Here is a 21,755-nt window from a genome sequence, read left to right on the forward strand (position 1 = left end):
TGGAAAAACAAAGTAAATAACTGATTACTTCAAATGCAATACTAACGTGTGTTGCTTAGTGTAGCTGGAGGGTAATCTAATGCATTACTTTACCTAACACTTCCCTTGGCGCTGTAAGTCAGTGAGAGCAGATGTTCCTCATATCCTCACATCTCATGCACAAACCCTCTGTTTGTAGGAAGGAGCCAATCAGAAGAGAGCTGTCTTAAAAAAAGAACCTTGGACGTCTTGGTTTAGACAGAGGGGCTGTACATTATGTTGCATTTATTTAATGTGCAAAATTTGTATGTTGTTATCTAAAAAGTTTTGTCTTTGCAAGCTTCAGAGGGGCTACAGACAAGTTACCTGGTTCCTTGTGTTTCCATTCCTAATGCTAAGCTAACTGGCTCCTGGACTCAGCTTTACATTTTCTGTCCTTTTGTAATTGATAAGTATTTTTTGAAACTATCTTCAGAATAAGTGAATTAGATGTCCCTGCTGTAAATCAGCCTGTATTAGATTAGAATAAAAACCAGCACAGTCTGAGACTTGCCCTACCGCTGTCTAGGACCTATCACAGCAGTAAGTCTTAATAACCACCTGCCATTGATTATTGTACAGCTTGATTAATTGCACATCATTTTATTGTGCTACTTCTATTGGTTTTTGCCCAAGGTCAAATCGATTCAGTTTACAGTTGCATTGCTGAACCAGGAAAATGGATGTTAATGCCTTTTATGCGACACTCATGAGGTCTTCCAGTGTTTGTGTTTAGTGGACAGACTCGGATCAATTCCCTGCATCGACTCCAGCCCCCATCTTCTGTTTGTCAAAATTATACAAGTCGGTTAAACGGACAGGAATAAGAATGAAGAAGCTCTGGAGAATCTAAATCTTGTCTATGACAATACAAACCGTCACAAATGATCTGAGTGGACAAATTAGAAGCATGAAACATTGCTCTTAATCTGCTGCCTCCTACTGCAGTTAAGTCATCAGGCTTTCAGCTCTGTAAGTGATTCTTCTGTGGCACAATCTGTAATGTTGAGAATAATTACAATGCAGACACTAAAATTCATTTGGAGAAATGGCTGTTGATAAAAACTCTCAAGGACTGCCAGCACACTTGGGTGGCGCTTGCTCGGAGTACAGTGTTATCAATATGGTATGTTCTGTTTTTGGCTGAATTTCAATCTGTTATTCTATGAAAGCTTTTCTCGTCTAAAATGTGGCGTGTTTGCGGTTTCCGCTGTGGTTTACTGACACACTTTTTAAATCCACCCGTAATTTAAAGCAGATTAGATTGTTTTGTTACTGTCCACATTCCTGGCTCCTTTTCTTCTCCACCTTAGCAAGCCCTGGAGATAAATAACCCATTTGTCTGCAGCACAACACATTTGTAATGGTCTATAGTAGACCTGACTAATATGTGATAGATTAACCATTGATCGTGTATTGATGCGCTGAAGACGAGTGCTGGCAGTGTTCCCAGTGGGATTGCTGCAGTGATGTGCTTGGAGAGAGCGCCCCTCTCCTTTTAATTCTTGACAATTTGTTTAGGTCTTAAAAGTCCATCCATTTCTTTAAATTGCTTTTTCTGATTGAGGTCACTGGCAGAGGCTTGAGCAGGGCAGCCCACAGATCCTTTTCCTCAGCAATATTCTCCAATTGCTCCCAGGCCAACTTGAAATCCCAGATACCCATCAGAGCATTCTGGTGTAAATTGAATGTTGGATGGTCAAACGCATCCAAAACGGCAACATTACACACCAAATAGGAACGGTGCCACTCCAAAGCACACTCTTTTGGGAGTTCATTGCTCAAACTGAATAAGCTGTGAGGTATTTAAGCCTACAAAACAACTGACTAGGGCCCTATGAACTGCAATCACAGTCATTGAAATTATTGAGAGTTGAGTGTGCTGATAAGTAAAGAGTTGCATAACAGTCACTTTTCTAAATTTTACAGTGTTCCGATTTTCTGGTGTTAACAATATCTGATATTTTAATTAGTCAATTAATGAATTTAATGATTTATTAGTAGTAACACACGTGATAATACTGCAAATGTTCCAGCACCATAACTGTCTGTTTAATTTGCACAGTTATGGTTAACTTTATGCTGTATTGCAGCATTGAATGCATGGTTTCAATAATGAGGTCAGCATATGTACACGTAATCCTGGTGAGCCTGAAGCTCTGCTTCAGACCACTCTAAATGCTCAGTATCAGACTGTCTGAAAATTGAGTGATCTGACTCTGGTGAAAAATCTGTTAAGGCAGTGTTCACACACAAATCAAATATACTTTTTTTTTTTTCTTGTTTTTTTTTCTTGTTTTTTTTTTTTCTGGCCTTTAGTGATTGTTTTCAGAGAGATCTGTTCTTTCTGTCTAAATATAGAACTCAGTGGCACTAGCCTTTGGGTGCTTAAAGGGAGTATATTATGTTTTTCCTTATTTTTTTGTATGATGTCAGAGAGAGTGGATATTCCTCATATGGTGTCCCACCTATCTGCTGTTCAGACCTTGTATTTTTAAGTGGCAGCCAATCAGAAAAAAGCTGTCTTACACAGAAGGGAAAGAGCTGCTTTTTTTTTCTTTAATATAGAGGATCATCTGTTAGGTTGAAAGCCCAGAAAACGATAAATAAGAATGATTTTGAACTGAATCTTGCAAAGCTACTTTGGCTGAGTGCAAGAATAATGTGCTGAGCGTTTTAGGCTTTGAGTGTATTTCATTTGCAAAAGACCACAATAATTAAGATTAAAAGTTCATGTGACTTATAAAATTATGTTATTGTTCACTCATTTCTTTTCCCAGATTTCAAAAGCTGTTCTAGTTGATATAAATTATTTTGGCCATCATAGCTGTATAGTGAACATCTAATATTGTAACAGCTTTATCGACAACGAACCCCATAAACTGGCTGCAACTATGCACTTCTTCCCAGGCTTAAAATGCAGACCAAAATAGAAAATTCCCAGTTCCCTTTAATTATTTGTGAAAGAGTAAAAATCTTGTCCACTCTGCAGGCTGAACTTGGGCTTTTTCAGTTGTTTTCTCAGGGACAGTAAGAACACACCATCAGGTCTATTTTGAAGTTGGGCTAGAGGTGCGAATTCTTATATAAAAGTGTTAAAAATATATTTGTTCTCTCTGCACTCTTACTGATTTCTTTGTTCTGCGTGTCCACACTAAACTTAATACATAATGTGCTCAGCCACAAGAACTTTCACAGTTTAGCTAAATCCAGTCTGCCTACTCTGTATTTCAATTTTGGTTTAAGAGAGTCGGCCATGGTTTGAAAGATCACACGAATGTCTTGGAATAAGCTTTCTGTGAGCTTTAAGTAATGTTTTCTGTGCCCTTCTAGATGACTTCTTTAAAGAAAATTTTCTAAATTCCCCTCTTCTTTTTGTCTCACACTCGCCCCTCTATGTTAACCCATGCAGAAACCTAAAGCCTCATCCATGGATTCGGCCACCAAGCTGACGCGATCCCTGCCATGTCAGGTGCACGTCAACCCAGGAGAAAATCTGTGAGTAGCTCATCAGACACCCTGGACGTTAAAAGTGGTGAAATGTTTTTGTTCACACCGTGACTATGCACGTTTGTCTCTAAACAGAAACACAGACCAGTGGCCACAGAAGCTCATTATGCAGCTAATTCCACAGCAGTTGCTGGTGAGACCGTGTGTTTATACTGTTTTCTTTTGTTTATGTGCAACAGGGATGCCTTTATGAATGATGCATATCTCGCCTGCTCTCTCCGTAGACAACCTTAGGTCACCTTTTTAGAAACTCTCGGATGGTTCAGTTTCTCTTCACGAACAAAGACGTGGAGTCGTTGAAAGGCCTGTACCGCATTATGGCCAATGGTTTTGTAAGTTTTCGAGCTCCCTCTGCCTTCCTCTGAACCTGGAATGTGTGTCCTCTGCTTGTACCCGCTCTTGTCCATCATTCAGCATACCTCAATTTATTTTGCATGAGTGCAAATTGCGTGCAGGTTCCACCTCTACCCAGTAGATGGACTGAGCGTGAACCTGTGTTGCAGTTTTATGGTGAAGACTCTAGAGGGGGTTCTAGGCCACTCTTTCTTTTAAAGCTCAACATCATTTTACAACATTATTTGTCATCAGTTTAAGCAAAAGAAAAAAGCTTTTAGTTGTGATCCTTTTCCAAAGGGGTAGCATAATGATAGGACTTTTGTTAGTGTGGTTTATTTTTAATCTGCTGGTACCTTTGAGAAATAGCGGAGGCATTAATGGCATTCGGTCCAGCTGAGCTCTACCTCTTTGCCTAAATTTGATTTGCAGCCCAGGGAAAGAACAGTGTGAATTAATATCATTTGCATTCACTTTATAAAACTGGCATGTTTGATTGGGCAAAGGAGCTTAGGAGAAGGTTATGTCCCCAAGCCGGAGCCCATCACATAATTACAACAGTGTCCCATGTCAGGGTCTTAATCTGCCCTGTGACCCTCTGCAGGCTGGCTGCGTCCACTTCCCCCACACTACCTCGCCCTGTGAAGTGCGGGTGCTGATGCTGCTTTACTCATCCAAGAAGAGAATATTCATGGGCCTCATCCCCAACGACCAGAGTGGCTTCGTCAATGGCATCCGGCAGGTCATCACCAGCCACAAGCAGGTCCAGCAGCACAGAGCGGTGAGTGGAAGTGGAGTTTGTGGGAAGAAGGATTCAGTGTGGTAGAAAACATGTGCAGCGGGGAGACCAAAAGCAGGTGATAATGAGGAGGTATTTTAGAGATTGGACAGGGAATTGAGGTGCATTGTTTAAGGCGTTAAGTTGCATTGTTGTTGACATTTCATTTAGTGAGCCTGGTATCTTCACAGCAGCCACTCTACTACAGGCATTACCTCCTGCAACATTAGCTGACTGTTGCACTCCCACCTCATTATCGCTGCTTAACTGAAGGCAAATATAGGTGCGAAGCATAAAAGCTCTTTATGTCGAATTTGCTTCAACCACAACACAATGGCCTCTGCAGTAATCGGCGCTGTTTGTTTATTTCAAAATGCTGGGATAATGCACAGTTACTGCTTTTTAATTGTTTATTTCACGTTAATGATTAATAACTGGCTAAAACATCAAATATTAAGGGTTTAAGTGCCCCTAAATTAAGTGCTTCACTCAGCTCTGTGTGTGTGTGTGTGTGTGTGTGTGTGTGTGTGTGATGAAACTATCACACCTTTGTTTGTTTCCAAGTATTTTTAGGGTTGTCAGAATTTGGCTCTGACTTTGTTAGTCTCTTCGTAGTTTAAAGCTCTTGTAAACTCAGTTTCAAATATTAAATATTTCTCTTTAACATCAAATATTCATATTAAATCAAAGTCACAGAGGGGAAAACCATTGTTGGGCATCAATTATTAAGAGTGAAACACTCAAAACTGAACCAGCATGGTAAGCAAAGACCAAACAGCTGAATTTCATATATTGATTTAGTGTGTGTGTTTTTTTTTTTTTTGTTTTTTTTTGTCTAAATGGAGTTTGGAGGTATGCTTAAATCTGACGGCAAATAATGCACTTATATGGGACCATAAATACAGAAACCATGAATACAAAAGCCTTCAGGAATAATAGTCCAAATCTTTCCAGCTTTCGTTTAATTCAGGTGTACCCAGCACATTTTAGCTCACGGGCCACAAGCAGTCCAATTTAATCTTGAGTGGGCCAGACCACTAACGCTATTGCATAATAGCCTATAAATAGCACATTCAAATGTTTCCCTTTCTTTGTTGTTTTTTTTTTTTTCTAACAATGACGGAAAATTATCCACTTTCCTCATTTAATATTAGCCCTGCTGAGTCAACAGACACTCACCGGCCAATTTATAAGGTACTCATGTTCAACTGCTTGTTAATGCAAATGTCTATTCAGCCAACCACATTGCAACAACTCGGTGCATTTATGCATGTAGGCACAGTCAGGACAACCTGCTGAAGTTCAAACAGAGCATCAGAATGAAGAAGAAAGGTGATGCAAGTGACTGTATGTGGCATGATTGTTGGTACTACATGGTGTGGTCAGGGTATTTCAGAAACTTCTGAGAGTGGTCAGAAAAAGAAAATATCCAGCGAGTGGAAGTTCACTAGGTGAAAATACCTTGGTGATGTCAAAAGTGAGAGGAGAATGAGTAGAGTGCCTCAAGCTGATACGACTGGAACAGTAACATACTGATAAGCTTATCTGTAGGCAGAACAGAGAAAACCTTGAAGCAGGTGGTCTACAGCAGCAGCAGAAGACCACACCGAGTCCCGTCAGCTAAGAGCAGGGAACCAAAGTTATATAAGACTGGACAAACATTGCCTGCTCTAATTAGTCAAGTTGTGCTTTGATGTCGGTGTGGAAGGGTTGAAATTTGGCACAAAATAAGATGAAAGCATGGCTCTATCCTGCCTTGTGTTAACCACTCCGGTATGTGGTGGTGGCGTACTGTTGTAGGGGATATTTTCTTGGCACACTTTGTACCTCTCAGTGCCAGTTTAGTGTTGTTTAGCAACACCAGATGATACCTTTTGCTGACCGTGTCCATCCTTTTGTGACCACACTGCACCCATCTTCTGATGGCTGCTTCCAGCAAACATTGCAGTCAGTTTACTGTGCTTAAATGGCCTCCAGTCAGCAGAAATCAATCCCGTAGAGTCCTTTGGGATTTGGTGGATTGGGAGATTCGTATCACGAATGTGCAGCTGACGAATCTGCAGCAACTGTGTGATGCCGTGACGCTGTCAATATGCAGCAAAATCTCAGAAAATTTTCAAGCACCTCGTTGAATCTGTGCCACAAAGCATTAAAGCAATTCTGAAGGCAAAACGGGGTCCAACCCAGTGCTAGCAAGTTGTAACTAATAAATTGGCCAGTGAATATATAAGCACAATTTCCTCTTCTGTTGTGTTGTGTTTGCTTGGCTCCAGACACGACAGTCAGAGTGCAATGAAGTGCTTGTTACGTCTGATATCAGGCTGCTTTTGTTTCTTAAGCTTGTGGAACTAACTTACTTAAACGTGCATGCGTCACCTGTTCACGTCAGTGAAAAAATTAATTTGTAAACTCCTGCACCTTCATTTCACTCTTGTTCATTAAAAGCACATTGCACATGTGTTTTTTGGGATGATTTTTAGGAATCAAGCACTTCTCATGTTTGTTATTGAGACTGTCTGAAAACAAAGAGGACAGGCAACATGATCTTGAGATTAGTTGGTAAATTAGAAAAAAAGAATTTCTAAAACCTTTTTTTTTTTTTTTTTTTTTTTTTTTTCTGGCTCCTCTGTAGTTATCAAACTGCCAGCACGAGAGAGGAGGAGGAGACACTGTGCAGCTGCTGACTGATATCACAACTGTGTGTGTGTGGCAGGGATAATTATGTTTACCACATAAGATTCAGTGGTGGTATGAACTCATAATTTGTATTCATATTTTAAAAGAAAAGATCCTCCACTATTGGAGGCATTATTGCCGTTGCTAAGTGTAGCAGTTTTTCTGCTTTTTGAGACTTGTAAAGGGGGAGGAGGCAGTAAGTGTACGTGTTCTAAATATTCGAGGGTTGACATTTGATATTGCATAGTCCAGTGTGACTTTGTGGCTGGTTAGTATCTTTACCTTGTTGTAAGCAGTGTTGGGGAGTAACGGAACTCATACTGTATGTATGAGGAACTGTATACCGTTACAGTTGACTAGTAGTATGCAGTTACTTTGTTGAAATAAATGGATTGCAGGGCGATCTTTTCCTGTTTCATATGTGAGGCTATCCCCTCTCAAATTTTGGTAATTACACGCATTGCCGAAACCCAAATAAAACACGAAATGAAAAGCTCTAATATAAGGGTCCTGTTAATTTTGGTGGCGTCAGTTACACAATGGACCCGAAGCCAGCACAACAGAACCAGCAGTCAAAGAATCGACCTCCAATCTAAAGAAACATCTGGAAGTAAGTTCTTTTATTAAGAACTTAACCATTAGCCTAGTTCAATTACCTTGTTTTAGTTGTGTTAGCTACCTGGGCTATGTGTGACTTCAGTGTCTTCAATGTACTTTTGCTGTGTGATTTATTACTATTACTGAAGGCTTCTCGCCACCGACCTAACATTGTTTGCTGGCGTTAGCTGAGGTTAGTTCATAGACTGCAGGCGGTTAGAATTGATGGATAGCATTATTAACCTGCTAGCTGCAAATAATCATGCATAGTTCTAAGAGCAGTCTATGAACTAACCTAACAATGTTAGCTCGGTAGCGAGTAACCTTCAGTAATGGTAATAAATCACACAGCAATAGTACATTCATGTAGTTGTAGAAAAGCATGACAATATATTAAGTAATCCAAAGTATTCAGAATACGTTACTCACACTGAGTAACGTAACTGAATGTGTTACAAACTTCATTTTGGGGCATGTATTCTGTAGTGGAATACATTTTAAAAGTAACCTTCCCAACACTGCGTAAGTGGCTTTCAGTCACAGCAGAGGCCATCACCACTGGAGCAGCGAGGCTTGTAAAAATGTTGGGGGCGGGTGCGTGGAGTCAAGTCTGGGCATTCCGCGTTAAATCAGGACTGGGCATCCAAAAATGAAAGATGGCAGCCTCCTTTGGTTTTAGCTTCATTTTTGGGAAATGACAGGAAGCAGAGGCACATATGCAGTCTATGATTAAACTACCAGGAAAAGATGAGTAATACATTTTTTGTGGACCTTTCAAGTTGAAACGTGATGATTCACATTTATAAATTGCTAGATTGTGTTCTTCTCTTTCTGAATCAGGTCTTGATTTGCTCCACAGCCCTCATCCAACGTATTGCAGCTCACTAGGCTATGATTTTAGCATTTTATACACCAGCATAGTTAGAGCACCTGCACCCCCACCTCTGGCACCGGTTTGTAGTGCAAAATACAGGCAGTCCCGTACAGAAGAAGAGTGAATCATCTCAGGTTTAAGGTTTCTTCAGGAGGAAAGGAGAAGGAATTTTAAAGCTCTTGAAAACTGTGATTAGCATTTTTTCCACATTTTCTTACCTTGATAATCAAAATAAAAATAAATAATCTTTAGACTAATGAAAGATGAAAACTTGTCTTATTTTATGGTACCTTTAAGAGGTAATGTAATTTTGCTATACAGCAAGGTGAAACCAAAACATTCACACTAGTTGCTGTGCTATGTTTTGTATAATGTGAAAAGTGTAAACTTGTGAAATTCAGCTTTAAGCAAAGAAGATGGGGTGTTAATTTTGCAGGCTGTCTAGATGTTAGCATTACATAAGACGTGCTGTAGGAGGCAAAGTGTGTGTCACTCTTCATGGACAGGGATGAGGAGGTCTAGAGACAAAGCCCGCCCTCCCACCTCCTTGCCTTCAATCTCACTGGCGAAGGTTCCCTGTTCCTGTGGCAGAGTTCATTACAGGTTACAAACACTGCTGCTTTGTCCACATGACTTGGAAATTTCACTCTCCCTCTCTGCTCATCTTCATCGCCGGAGACGGGGCGATTTAAAGTGTGTCCTCTGGATTAGCTGTCTTTTCCATCACAGGGTTGTACTCCAGTTTGTAGCATCCAGGGAGGAGAGGTGCAGCGTAACTGAAACAATGCAGCATCTAGCCAGAGAAGCAGTGTGTCTCTCTTTAAAAATGAAGCCCGCTGTCGGTTTTACACGAGTTGGATCACATTTCTCCACGCAGTCTGCTGTCATCAGCGATGATAGCGCTTGTTTACTCACCCCGCTAATTTTATGTCTTCGCGAATGCGCATAAGCCTTATACGTAACTTGAAGTCGTGTATGTGTGTGAGCATCAGGGCATTTAGATTAGGCAGTAGACATGAAATTATAATGAAGATTTTTTTTTTTTTCCTGCCTCTTGTGTATCATCACATATTCAGTGCTGCATTACTAATAGTGAAGCGGTAGAGCAATCTTAACATAATTAAAATTTCAATTTGGACCCGTAGTTAAGGTTTCTCTGTGTAAACCCCTGGAGTGGCATTCTTTAGGAACAAGATTGCAGTTTGTTCTGTTCACTGCAAGACAAAATTAAATATTTTTCCCTTAAAAGCAATGCAAGCTCCTAAACCTTGATCCAGGATTTCACAGGTTAGTGGGTTAAAGACAGGAGATCAATCAGAGGCAGTAGAACAGAAAGAGGCAGCTGTTTTGTTAGTTCCCTCAAAAGACCTAAAGCTGTTTGTTGCACTGCTTTTGTTGGTCAGAAAACATACCCTGCATTAGTGCAATCCCAGGGTGATTTCTTCAGACTCAGCAAGATGGATGGGTTAAGGTGGGGGGGGTGTTTGTCCCCCCCCATCTTCTATCACAGTTTTTTCCTCCCTCAGTGTCTGGTTAATAATTTGTGCTTGGAGGAGGGATGAAACACCCCCTTCATTCCTCCTCGTCTCTCCCTTAGTGTAGAATCGCACAAAACACCACAGCACCTGCAGAGCACAGCTAACTCAGGAGCACCGCTGCCAGTTTCAAATTCTGCCTTTTCAAGCACCTACCACTCGTCTCATATTGCAATAGTCTGTCTTGGCTGATTTCTGTTTAAAGTGCAGGACTCTGCAGATAAAACTCAGATGATACTGACTGCAGTTCATTTTACTTCAGTATTTCAGGTGCTATATTTGTGAATTATTCAGACTCTCTCTTAGTAACAGCAACAAGTTTCCTCTTTTCATGTTGCTGTGTTTAACTGGAGATGCATATTGTATATGATATCCCCCACCCCGCCAGACGATGCTGGCGGCTTCAGTTTGTTTTAAACCGTGAAATCCAAAATAACAAACACCTCAGCTGGTGGTGCTTGAAGTTAAATCTCCGCTGGTGTATCATCGTCCTGTGTTTGCTTTTGCTTCCCGTCTGTGCACACACATGTACAAAGAAAGTCAATATGTGGTTTCACACTCTTTCAGCATTGTTAACACAGTAAACATCAACTACATATAGCAAATATGAAGTTCTGTAAATATGGATTATGGTTTCATAGCATTAGTATAAAAATATCGAAACCTGTAAACAGTATTGATTTATTTGGCCTAGATGGGTTTTTTGTTTGTTTGGATAGGTTCTTATTTAAAGGGAATAAATTAAAATCGATCGTGACATGCCCATACTCATATGTATGTTATTGATGACTGGACTAATTTCTTCTGTCTTTGTGATAGGCCACACAGACCACTCCAAAGTAACAAGAAGTCTTTCTTCTGCGATTTTATATAAAAAAATAAAATAAAATACTCAAAAGGTTCAGATGAAGTTAACATGAAGCTTCATAAGTCCTGAACACATTAACAGGGTTTCAGAGTTCCTCTTTTATATCTTGTGAGTCTTTACTTAATGAATCCTTTATTTAAACAGGTAAATGGTAAATGGCCTGTATTTGTATAGCGCTTTTCTAGTCCCTAAGGACTAGAAAAGCGCACACATTCACACACAGGTGATGGCAGCTACATTGTAGCCACAGCCACCCTGGGGCGCACTGACAGAGGCGAGGCTGCCGGACACTGGCGCCACCGGGCCCTCTGACCACCACCAGTAGGCAACGGGTGAAGTGTCTTGCCCAAGGACACAACGACCGAGACTGTCCAAGCCGGGGCTCGAACCGGCAACCTTCCGATTACAAGGCGACCTCCCAACTCTTGAGCCACGATCTCACTGAGATCAAAATCCACTTTAACAGGCTCTAGAAAGTATGAGCCCGGACAAAACATACAAGTAAGCACCATTCCCCAACTCTCTGTGAATGGTACTTATGACCATTTGCATTTCTTTTTTTCCTGACCTCACAGCCCATGTTCGTTGGTGGTGCTAGTTTCAGTCATTATGCAGATGTACTGTTTATAAGCTTGGGGAAACATGCAGTTGGCTGAGGCTGCGTCCACACTAATGCGTTTTCTCTCCGTTTTGGCCTTCCGTCCACACTGAGACGGCGTTTTAGAAATGCTCTCGAAAACGCAGACTTTCTAAAACGATGACACATTTTAGTCATGTGATGCAGTCATGTGACCAATTAAAGATGGCGTAGTGCATTATACAGCAGTTGTTTTGATTGCTCTAAAAAAGATTAATATCAGTTTGTACATGCTCCAGATAGCTTTTCTTCAAATTCTTTAATTCTCACTCGCTTTTGCGCATGCGCAGCACTGGAACGTAAGCGTTTTGGGCCATTTCAACGTGGACGCACAACTCTGTGAAAACGACTGAAAATGCTAGTGTGGACGTGGAGCGTTTTCAGACGTAAACGCAGTTTTCAAATCTACCCGGGCTAGTGTGGGCGTAGCCTGAGGAAGTCACTTGGGTGATTGACGAAACATTTCTCCCACTGAAAACTCTACACCCAGATGAACAGATGAGCATGGATCAAGACACAAATACACACAACTTTCTTTCACTTAAAGTGGTGCAAAAACAGTTGTACTAATGATCAAGAAATCTGTCTGCTCTTCATGTGCCTGGACAACCGTTCAGAACCCCGTCAGTCTCAGTGGATGTGCTGCTGGGGACCCAGTAAGTGCTGTGTTGAGTTTGAGGTAGATTGGATTTGGCGGTTCTCATATTTTGGCTAAAAGTTGTTCTCTGTTCTTAGTGTTTCCCCCAGAGTGACTGTAGCCACTGTGTGTGTGTGTGGGGGTTGGGGAAACACACAGAGAGATGATTGTTTGCTTTATTTTAGAGAGCCATTGGCATTAACAGTCCCCAAGCCAAGTTAATTTTGCCAAACTGTCACCTTGACCCTAATGTACTTCGAGCTTTAACCCGAGAACCAAGAATTAACCTGCAAACAGGCCTTTGAAGGAGTGTTAAAAAGAAGAGCTGGCTTAAAAAGAGGGCCCAACACTCAAACTGACTCTTACAAAAATAACTGGCCATGGTTTTTTATTTGTTTTTGTTTACTTTGGCCTTCATATTCCTCTGACAAAAGACTTGAATCACTCACTCATTTTGTTTGGATGAGCAGTTCTCCAGAATGCTGCAACCCACAATCTGCCCAATCTGCACAGCCACGTTTTGAGTAGGCACAATCACACACAGATTCAGCAAGTGTGTTACATTTTTTTTTCTTTTCTTCTTTTAACAGCAGCTTTAGGATTGTCTCAATGTGACACTTTTAGGTAAACACTGTTGAAACTAGTTTATTTTTTGTAGCTACTATTTAACTCTCCCTGTGTTAATGTTTAAAAAGAAGATAAGCTAAATCGTTTAACTTTAAATCCACTTGTTTCAGTAAAGTAAGAACTGTTTCACTTTGATCGTGTGACGTTCATGATATCATTATAATATTTGACATCCCACACTTTAAAGATTTAGCCATAGTTTACACATAACAAAGTGGATATCCGGTGCTGGTGAAAGAGGATCAGCTCTCCTTTACGTTGTGCATACACAGATGTGGTTTGCTTTTAGGGTGAGGATCGGAGATGCATATACATGATTATCAAAAGGAAGCAAAGACAGAATGGTAGATTGAACAGTGCTCTTCCTATTAGCAGAAGAGAAGCATTATTTTTCATCTGGGCACTAATCAGATTTTGATCTTCAGTTTGTTAATTGGATTTTGCATTTGGGAATAAAAAGCAATTTTAGCCGCTTGAATATTTGTAACATTTAGCAGTTTTCAATTCAAGATCCATTCACTTAAATTTGGACTTTTTTTCATTTCCATTTGCACAATAAGTATAACAAAACAGCATATTTATATATTTATTTTTGGCAGTTTTGACAGTTATGCAGTGGAATGCTTACAAAAACAAACGACGATTTGTTTTTATTTTTCTTTTCTAGCTGATGACAGGTGGAAGGACTGACTGCTGCAGTTCACCTGTCACACTGTAACACAGGTGTCCTAGGGCAAGCTCAGAGAGTGCAGAAACCTTCAATGGAACAGAAAGGCCACAGGTCACTTGAGCGCAATTTTCACAATAAATATACCCTCAGAAGCTTTCTGACGTTTCTGGTTTTAAGCAAGAGGTGTCAGAAAAACTAACACAAGGATTGACTGGTCTGTAACAGCCATGTGCTGATAGCAGCATTGATCCATTTGAAGTTGTCTCCTCATCATTGTGTAGAACGATTTGGGTTGTTCACACACTTACAGGAAGTTAGAGCTGGGACCGTTGTAAGATAGGTTAGGTTCACGGCACTGATGTTGTGTCTTAGCAGTAATAATTGTGGTTAGTACAATTTGCAAAGCTACATCTCTAAGTCAGAATCCAGTCTAGATCCAGTGATACAGTAGCGCTGTGGAGTGCTGGTTGTTGTCACATAGCCAGCTTGTGGAGGACTGGGTTAGGAGAGGGCCAAGAGACTTTGTTTCTGGAGGACCCGGGCTAAATAACTTTTAAACGATCTGAACCGCAGTGCAAAATTGCAGGTTTGAATTAGTGGCTGTGGGAGAGGAAACTCACCAGTGATTTGCATTCGTAGCTGACAGATTATGTCTGCCATGATTTGCTTTCCTCAGAAATTACCTGAGCGTCTGCTTGTAATGCTGTTAAATCTGCATTTAAGGTTATGAGTGCTGCTGCAAGAAATTAATCAACGATTCTCAGATGCAGCAAACAGATTCTGTCTGCCATGGATTTCATTCTTATTAAATTATCTAAACTTTGTCAGTTTTCTAAAAGAGACCCCTCTCCACCCAAGGATAACAGATAAAAGCCTTACTGTTGTTAAAGTAACACAGACTTCAAGAAAACTATATATGCAAATCTATATATTATGCAAATAATAATTTGGTTACAATCAAGTTATATTATGATAAATGTAATCAGTGAATAAAATTATTTTTCTGTACTGCTGCTGAGTGATGTAACTGCAGACAGGCTGTATGAGTCATGGTTGGATGTTGCAGACATGTCTGGGCTTTCCCAAGAGGAGGGAGAAAGGGAAGTAGGAGTTTGTAGAAGCTATAAACCTAAACTGTGGACTCGCTTTTTGGATTTTTTTTTTTTTTTTTTTTTTTTTTTTTTTTTTTTTTGGATTAGTTGTTTTTTCTTTCTGGATTTTTGTTGGATTTTTTTTATATGTGTGTGTGTGTGTGTGTGTGTGTGATGTGTGAAATACAGTGGTGTCATTCAAGTCATATACTAAAGAGATGGAGCAGTGTTGGAGTGGAGACCAGTTAAAGATGGTTAAATGTTATAATAACCGCAGTTTCTTGCTTTCTCTGGTTATTCAGCAGTTAAACAGTGCAGCAGGACCTATGCAGCCCAATCAGGTCCCCCCCAACCAGAACTTCATCAACAGAGCCCCAGGTCCTATTCCAGTTTCCCACGGCAATGTCCAGCAGCAGGTAAATAAATGAACCCTCTTTGTGCTGGCTCGTCTGCCCGTTTTCCCTCATCAGATTCCTCCTGCACTGCCTGATGTTGACACCTGAACTGCCTGGGATTTCTGCATGCGTTGCTGCTAACTCTTTCCTCCACTGTTTTTTCTTTTTTTTCTTTTTTTTTTCCTCACACTTCCACCACTCTTCTCCACTCCCCCTCCCTCCTTCTTCTGATCTGACCAGTCTGTGGTGGTGGGCATGCCCCCTGTTAGTCAGGTCTCTATGATGGAGGAGCAACAGAGACAGAACAACATGGTGAGACCCAAAGTAGCTCTCAACTTAACCAACATGTATTTACGTTGTTCACAAGGGCTTATAATTATAATATTAGAATTCAGTTGTAGGTCTTACTGAGCTACATCGATTATAATACAATATATAGTATAATAAGCTCCTTGTGTCTTCATTCAAAGCTACCTTACAATTGCATCTCTTGTCCTGAAAATCAAGAAACATTCATTTGTTTGACGGTGTCAGGAATCTTGTATTCAACCTTTTTCACACGTGCTGCAACATTATCCAACATACACTACATGGACAAACGTCCTTGGCCACCTACACAACACATTGTAATCTTGTCTGGGACTTTGTGGCTGAATTACTATAGCTCCTAAATGCTTTCCCTTTCCAGTGAAAACTCTCAAATTCAAAGATTAAGAGGTGTGACCAAATAATTTTGCTCATACAGTACATGAGAATTCAAAAATGCAATGAGGCTCCCTCACTTAAACCACATGGAGTATATCCAGTAGAGTGAATCTCTGCAGAGGACTTTTTCCTACATTGTGACGACTGTGGAATTTCCCCCAACCTGATTCTTTTATGATTTCTCTTACATTTATGTGTGAAAATGTTGATAGCTATTTCTCTCAACCAATTGCTCAGCATCAGCCTGGTGTGTAGCTAATTTACATGGACTATATTTAAAAAAAAAAAAAAAAAAAAAAAAAAAAAAAAAAAAAAAAAAATTTGAGGTTGACGTCACCTGTTGGTTTTAGACTCAAATTTGAGGCCTAATTTTTAGCTTTGTCAGTTTTTCTGAGCCAGGAGTGATTCATGCTATTCATGCTAAGCAAGGCTGGTTTTAGTGCTGTTTCTTTGTATCTTAACAACCTTTGGAGCCAGCCTCATGTGGCCACTAGAGGAACTGCACATTCCATAATTGCTTCATTTTTCAGCTGCTTGCTAATTTCCTGTCACAGCATGTGTGCTGATGTTTTAAGTTCCTGTTGAGTACGTCTGAGACCGCATGCCCTTGATGCTAAATAATACATTAAACTGATGACATGCATGCATATGTTTGTGTAATTTAATGAAATTGATCTTTTATTGTCATCTGAAGGTTTTTAGACTGTAGTCGCCAATATCAGACTCCAATAACTCCTTGTATTTGTAGTTGGCTGGGGATCATATTTAAGGTACCCCAAGTGTGTAAACTGAGATTATGGGTCATCCACCCAGTAATTTGGAGAGCCAGAACTTATCTTATTTTTCCATTTTTAGAATAAGTGCAGGTCAAGTTTAACTTTTCTTTTTCTTCACTTGAACCAAGTGAGTGCTCAGTGAGCCTGCACAAACACTGCTTTTTTTTGTATGTGACAATGTTGAATTCTAATTTGTCACACCACTGCAGCTGCTATTAACTGTAGCATTGCTTTCAAAAATAGCAGTGTTTGTGATTACTCTAATTAATATTTAGGCTTAACTCTTAAACTGTGTGGCGTTCCTTCAGATGACAATGAGAGCTGCCGGACCAACCAATCAACAGCCGCCCGTCAGTGGCGCTCCACCTAATCAAGTTCCGACTAGCGGACAAGCCCCGCCCCAGGGTCCCATCCTTCGCCTCACAAATCCAGGAGCCAATCCACAGCTTCGCAGTCTCCTTCTCAGCCAACAGCAGCCAGTAAGAGTGCACCAGTCAGCTGTTCGAATGAATTACCTTGTAGTAAATGCTTGATTCTGAAACTGTTGTGTGTCTCTGTCCTTGCAGCAGGGTGGGGTGTCTCACATGCCAAGCATGATGTCTCACCAAGGTTTGGGACAACAGATGGTCCACCAGGCCCCAGGAAGTGGGGCTCAAATGCAGAGCCAGTGGAGGCAACCCATGACAGGTCAGCAAGCATCCCACAGAGAGATGGAAAGAGTTCACTAATATTTGACTCAAGTAGACATTTAGAATACGGGTCAGGAAATGTGCTCATTGAAGGATATTAAGCTTGACATCTAAAGAAAATAATAACTTTTAAAGGTCACATTTCTAGAAACTGACAACAAGTTAGCAATTCTTGTTTTATTCCATTAAAGATATTTCTGCAGACTTTTATTTTCAAAGCAAATTTTAAAGCCACCAAAGCAGCCATCTGTATCTAACAAAAGTTCATGGACTTGTTAAAGTTGAAGATTTCATTCAAGTGTGTGTTTGTGTGTACTGGGCAAATTTTGATTCGTGACATTTTATTTTTGTGCACATTGATTGAAATGTTCTGGTGCATTAATCTATTGATTTCAAACTTTAAATGTTTTCATTGCTTAAAAAAACAAGAGCAGTCAGCCTCTGCTGAGCCTGAAAATTCCCTCAATGCCACGCATGAGCTGAGCCCATGGAACCAGAAGGATTTCTGGGTCCACGTTAGTTCATATGATATGTTTTTATGATAGAAGTTCAAACAGGATGAACGTGTGCTTCATTTTTCTTAATGCAATTTGATGTGTTTTTGTGAAAATAAGACTAGAGATGTCCAATTATATCATGTCTGGCAATAGAATACTTCACAAGATACCCGGAAAAACATCTGGATAGACTCCAGAAAGTTAATTACATAATCTTCTTGGCAGAGGTAAAACGATGTTAAATTTTGGTAGGAAGTGGCGTGACTCAAAAGGTTGATGAGGAGGGCAGAAAGTCTGAGCCGCAACATGGAGAATCTGGCCATTTTTAAAAATAAAAGACCCAGTAGAGATTAAATGTTCTGCTTCTGAAATGTTCCTTTTATGATGTGAAGCTGTGAGATGAACAGGCTTTTTGGATCATGCTTTATAGGGATATGTCCATTGTCTTCCATGCAGTGTAATGTTTATGCCACAGCTGGTAGGGCTGTGCGATATGACCAAAATCTCATATCCCGATATAAGACATTTATCGTCCCGACAACGATATATATCACAAAAATTTAACATTTTGTGAATCTCAGGCAACTCGACTCGCGTGAAGTATTTTCAGCTGGGCGGCGTGTACCTGGAGTCGGGTGTTACATAAGTTGAAACGGCCGCAATTTTCTTTGAGTATTTATTACACGGCATGCTGCGGGGAAAAGGCTGTTCTAAGGTTTATTTTTTAGCACCTGGCGGCTCTTTTTAGCTTCTCGTCCGTAAACGTTCTGCATAGTATTTCACGTGATTCAGTTTATTTTGAAAAATCAGGACAGAATCTTCAGCTTTATTGTGAAAGGTCTATGTGGAAAATAAACAAGTGGACGGCAGAGCCACGCGATGATTTTACCGTCATTGTTGCTAACGCCAACGCTTGAAAACAGTGGCTTGTCCGTCCGTAGTGTGGCTATATTAAGTATAAGAGAAAGAGAGAACTTAAAGGAATTCTACAGTAACCATCAAAACTATGGAAAAATATTGCCGTAAACAGTTTATTTTATGACACCACAAAACAAACGATAGCATAATATGAAACGATAGACATTTTCATATCATCAGCCGATATATATCGTTATATCGAACAGCCCTAACGGCTGCCCTAAATGAACAATATTGGTAATTACCAATATCATTTATGTTTCTACAATGGTTAATCCATTATTCTTTTTAATTGCCCAAACAGAATTATTGTTTGTATTCATGAATTTGCAATTTTACTGACCTACAAAAAGCAGAAATTTTTTTTTTTTTTAAATTATTAGTTTTCTATCTCAGAGAAGTGTAGTGTGCCGGCTCGTGAATTCAGTTTATTATTTGCCTAATAAATAACAATATAAATGACTTTTTTTTTCTTTTTTTTTTTTGACAGAAGTATTTGTGTTTTTATGAATTTGTAATTTACTGTAGAGGTTTAGTGCTTTATTATTGACTCGAAATTACACAAAACACTATCGTAATCTAGTGTTTGGGGTAACAAATTACTTTCTATAGGGAGTAAATAAATTAAATGTGTTGCGTTTGAAAAAGTGCAGAGTAGACGTGGCTTTTCTTTTTTAAGAGTACTGAAATCCAACACTTGTTACACCCTCTGAGAGTATGGATTGATTTTAGTCACTGGTTTGCTTTGTGGTTTGATATGCACGTACTGAAAGTAATCAGAAAAACAAACAAAAACAAAGCTACGCTTGCAACAGAAAACACAGCCGCTGTGCAGTCGTCCCAGTCTGAACACTGTCAGTGCCATCAGGCAGTGCACGTGGATGGGGGTGTCAAAGATTTCCCTGATGATAGAAATGGCTCCATATACATAATCTTTGTCTGCGATTGCCTGTGGTTTGTTGTTCATGTTTTACTTTGAGAAAAAATAAAACGGAAGCACTTGGCTTCGAAATCCTGCATGTCTGAGCCAATACATTTTATTGCAGCGCATAAACATTTTAGCTCACTGTACACAGTAGTAAGTACCTTGATGTTTACTTATCTCAAACAAAGTGTCTCTAAAGTAGGTCTCTGTAAAAAGGAGAACAAATGCAGTGCCGCAGCATATTAGTTCTCACTATCCTGCTTTAAACTCTTAACTTTTTCTCTCTGCTTCGATTTTTAAAGCGTTTCCAGAAACTGTCTTATCCTTTCTTCCCATCCCAGGTCAGATGATGATGTCTGGAGCTCAGAGAGGAGCCGTCCCGCAGCCCGGGATGCCACAGGTCTCGAGCATGATGGAGGATGAAGTCCTCATGGATCTTATCTGATGGAACTGGGCTTTTGATTTGAATCTGGGCAGCCATTTTTCAGTTTCGACACATATGTCTGCTCTGTCGCTTTAATCCTACAAATGTTCAACGTAATTAGGAAACAAGTCATAAACATTTTTTTTTATTTTTTTTTTTAAATTACAGGACTGAGTCGCTGAAGTTAATTAGGGGCACACAATGTGAGCATTAGTTTTTCATGTAAATGTTCAAACCATCAGCACGCTAATCCCCCATACTACACACAGGATAGAACAAGCTATCATGCTTCTAGAAATTATACTAAGTTTTATCATTGAAATGGAAACCTGTGTTTTTTTGTTTTGTTTTTTTAAATTAAGATTTTTTTTTAATTATTGATCATGTTGTTTTATGGAGATGAAATAAAGGTAAACATCGTATAAGACCAAGTTGTTTGTGATTACAAAGAGGTTTTGTTGTTGATGAGTCCGCACTCCTACCACCACCCCCGTGTGAACGCCGCTTGGACTCTTAAGGTGGGAGAGAGTGAGACTGAAATAGACACAGTAATAGATAGTTCGGTGTCTTTTTCTGCCAAATAGTGTCACAGTGTTAATTTTAACTACTCCAATATGTTGTGGAACCATAGAGAGTCTCCTCGTGCCAAGTAGTCCTACCAGATGGCATCAGTTGGCCATGTTTCCCTTGGCATAACGTACAAACAGGCTGGCCGCATGCGCACATGGCACGGACTCCACATATATGCCCACAGTCTGCTTTCGCATCAGTTCTATTGCATGCGAGTTAAGTCCTGTACATCGACAAACACGGGCCTGTTGTGCACCTCGTGGTGGCACGGGCGCTGAGAGAAAAGGGAGAATGACGCACCTGAACTTTTCAGTCTCTCACATATGTTTAATGACATATGTCAGTTTATGCAGTCCCCCCACCCCCCAAAGAACGTGGACACTGTGTGTACACACTAACCAACAGGAAATGATGTCAGTCCCTGTCACCTGGGAGACTGAGACGGTTGCTAAGATACCGTGACAGTGGGTTCTTGTTTCTGAGCTTTTTCCTCAGCCCCGCTTTCACATGGACTCGCACAGATAGACACTAGTCCCTCAGTGGCTGGTGTTCATCCCTCCCATCCCTTAAATCACTGGCCGGCCCTCGGAGCCCGGCTTAGCTTCACTTCATCTTCCTCTCTCCCTCTCTATCTCCGTCTATCTGCCTCCATCTCAATATGGATCTATTAGTACCTTTCTAGGCTCATAAGTTTTTCAGTATCCAAGTTATTAACAGCCAAATTCATTCATATGGAATAAAAATGGTTAAATGTATAGACAAACATAATAAGTTTACCAAATCACTACTTGGGGAGCTGATAGCCAAGCGGTTAGTACACGAACTACATGGACACAAATGCCATCAGCGGTGATTCCCCAGTTTGCTTCCTTGTGTTTCTTACTCGCGCATTTCCTGTCTGTGTCAGCTGGCGTTTTCCAAAAATTAATTTTACTAGTCATGCAAAACAATTGCATAAAATGGACATTTCCTTTTTCTCCAAAGAGATTACAACCGTCAACAAAA

At 40.2% G+C, this 21,755-nt stretch overlaps 1 protein-coding gene across 4 annotated transcripts in view; it reads left to right on the forward strand.

The window, feature by feature from the left end:
* Positions 1–20,584, forward strand: part of med25 (mediator complex subunit 25) — a 36,923-nt gene extending 16,339 nt beyond the window's left edge. For 3 of the 4 annotated variants that reach the window (XM_085351832.1, XM_085351834.1, XM_085351835.1), the window contains 9 exons: positions 3,431–3,516; positions 3,604–3,661; positions 3,753–3,860; positions 4,466–4,642; positions 15,154–15,267; positions 15,487–15,558; positions 17,036–17,206; positions 17,294–17,414; positions 20,098–20,584. In XM_085351832.1, coding sequence (XP_085207958.1) covers positions 3,431–3,516; positions 3,604–3,661; positions 3,753–3,860; positions 4,466–4,642; positions 15,154–15,267; positions 15,487–15,558; positions 17,036–17,206; positions 17,294–17,414; positions 20,098–20,201 — 1,011 coding nt within the window. In that variant the 3' untranslated portion in view covers positions 20,202–20,584. The remainder of the gene's footprint in view (positions 1–3,430; positions 3,517–3,603; positions 3,662–3,752; positions 3,861–4,465; positions 4,643–15,153; positions 15,268–15,486; positions 15,559–17,035; positions 17,207–17,293; positions 17,415–20,097) is intronic. The other variant, XM_085351836.1, reaches the window with a different exon arrangement.
* Positions 20,585–21,755: the final 1,171 nt, after the last annotated feature.

The sequence above is a fragment of the Diplotaxodon limnothrissa genome, linkage group LG4 (genome assembly GCF_057381915.1).
Source record: "Diplotaxodon limnothrissa isolate DT_005_m linkage group LG4, D_limnothrissa_male_GT1.1, whole genome shotgun sequence".
Taxonomy (NCBI): domain Eukaryota; kingdom Metazoa; phylum Chordata; class Actinopteri; order Cichliformes; family Cichlidae; genus Diplotaxodon; species Diplotaxodon limnothrissa.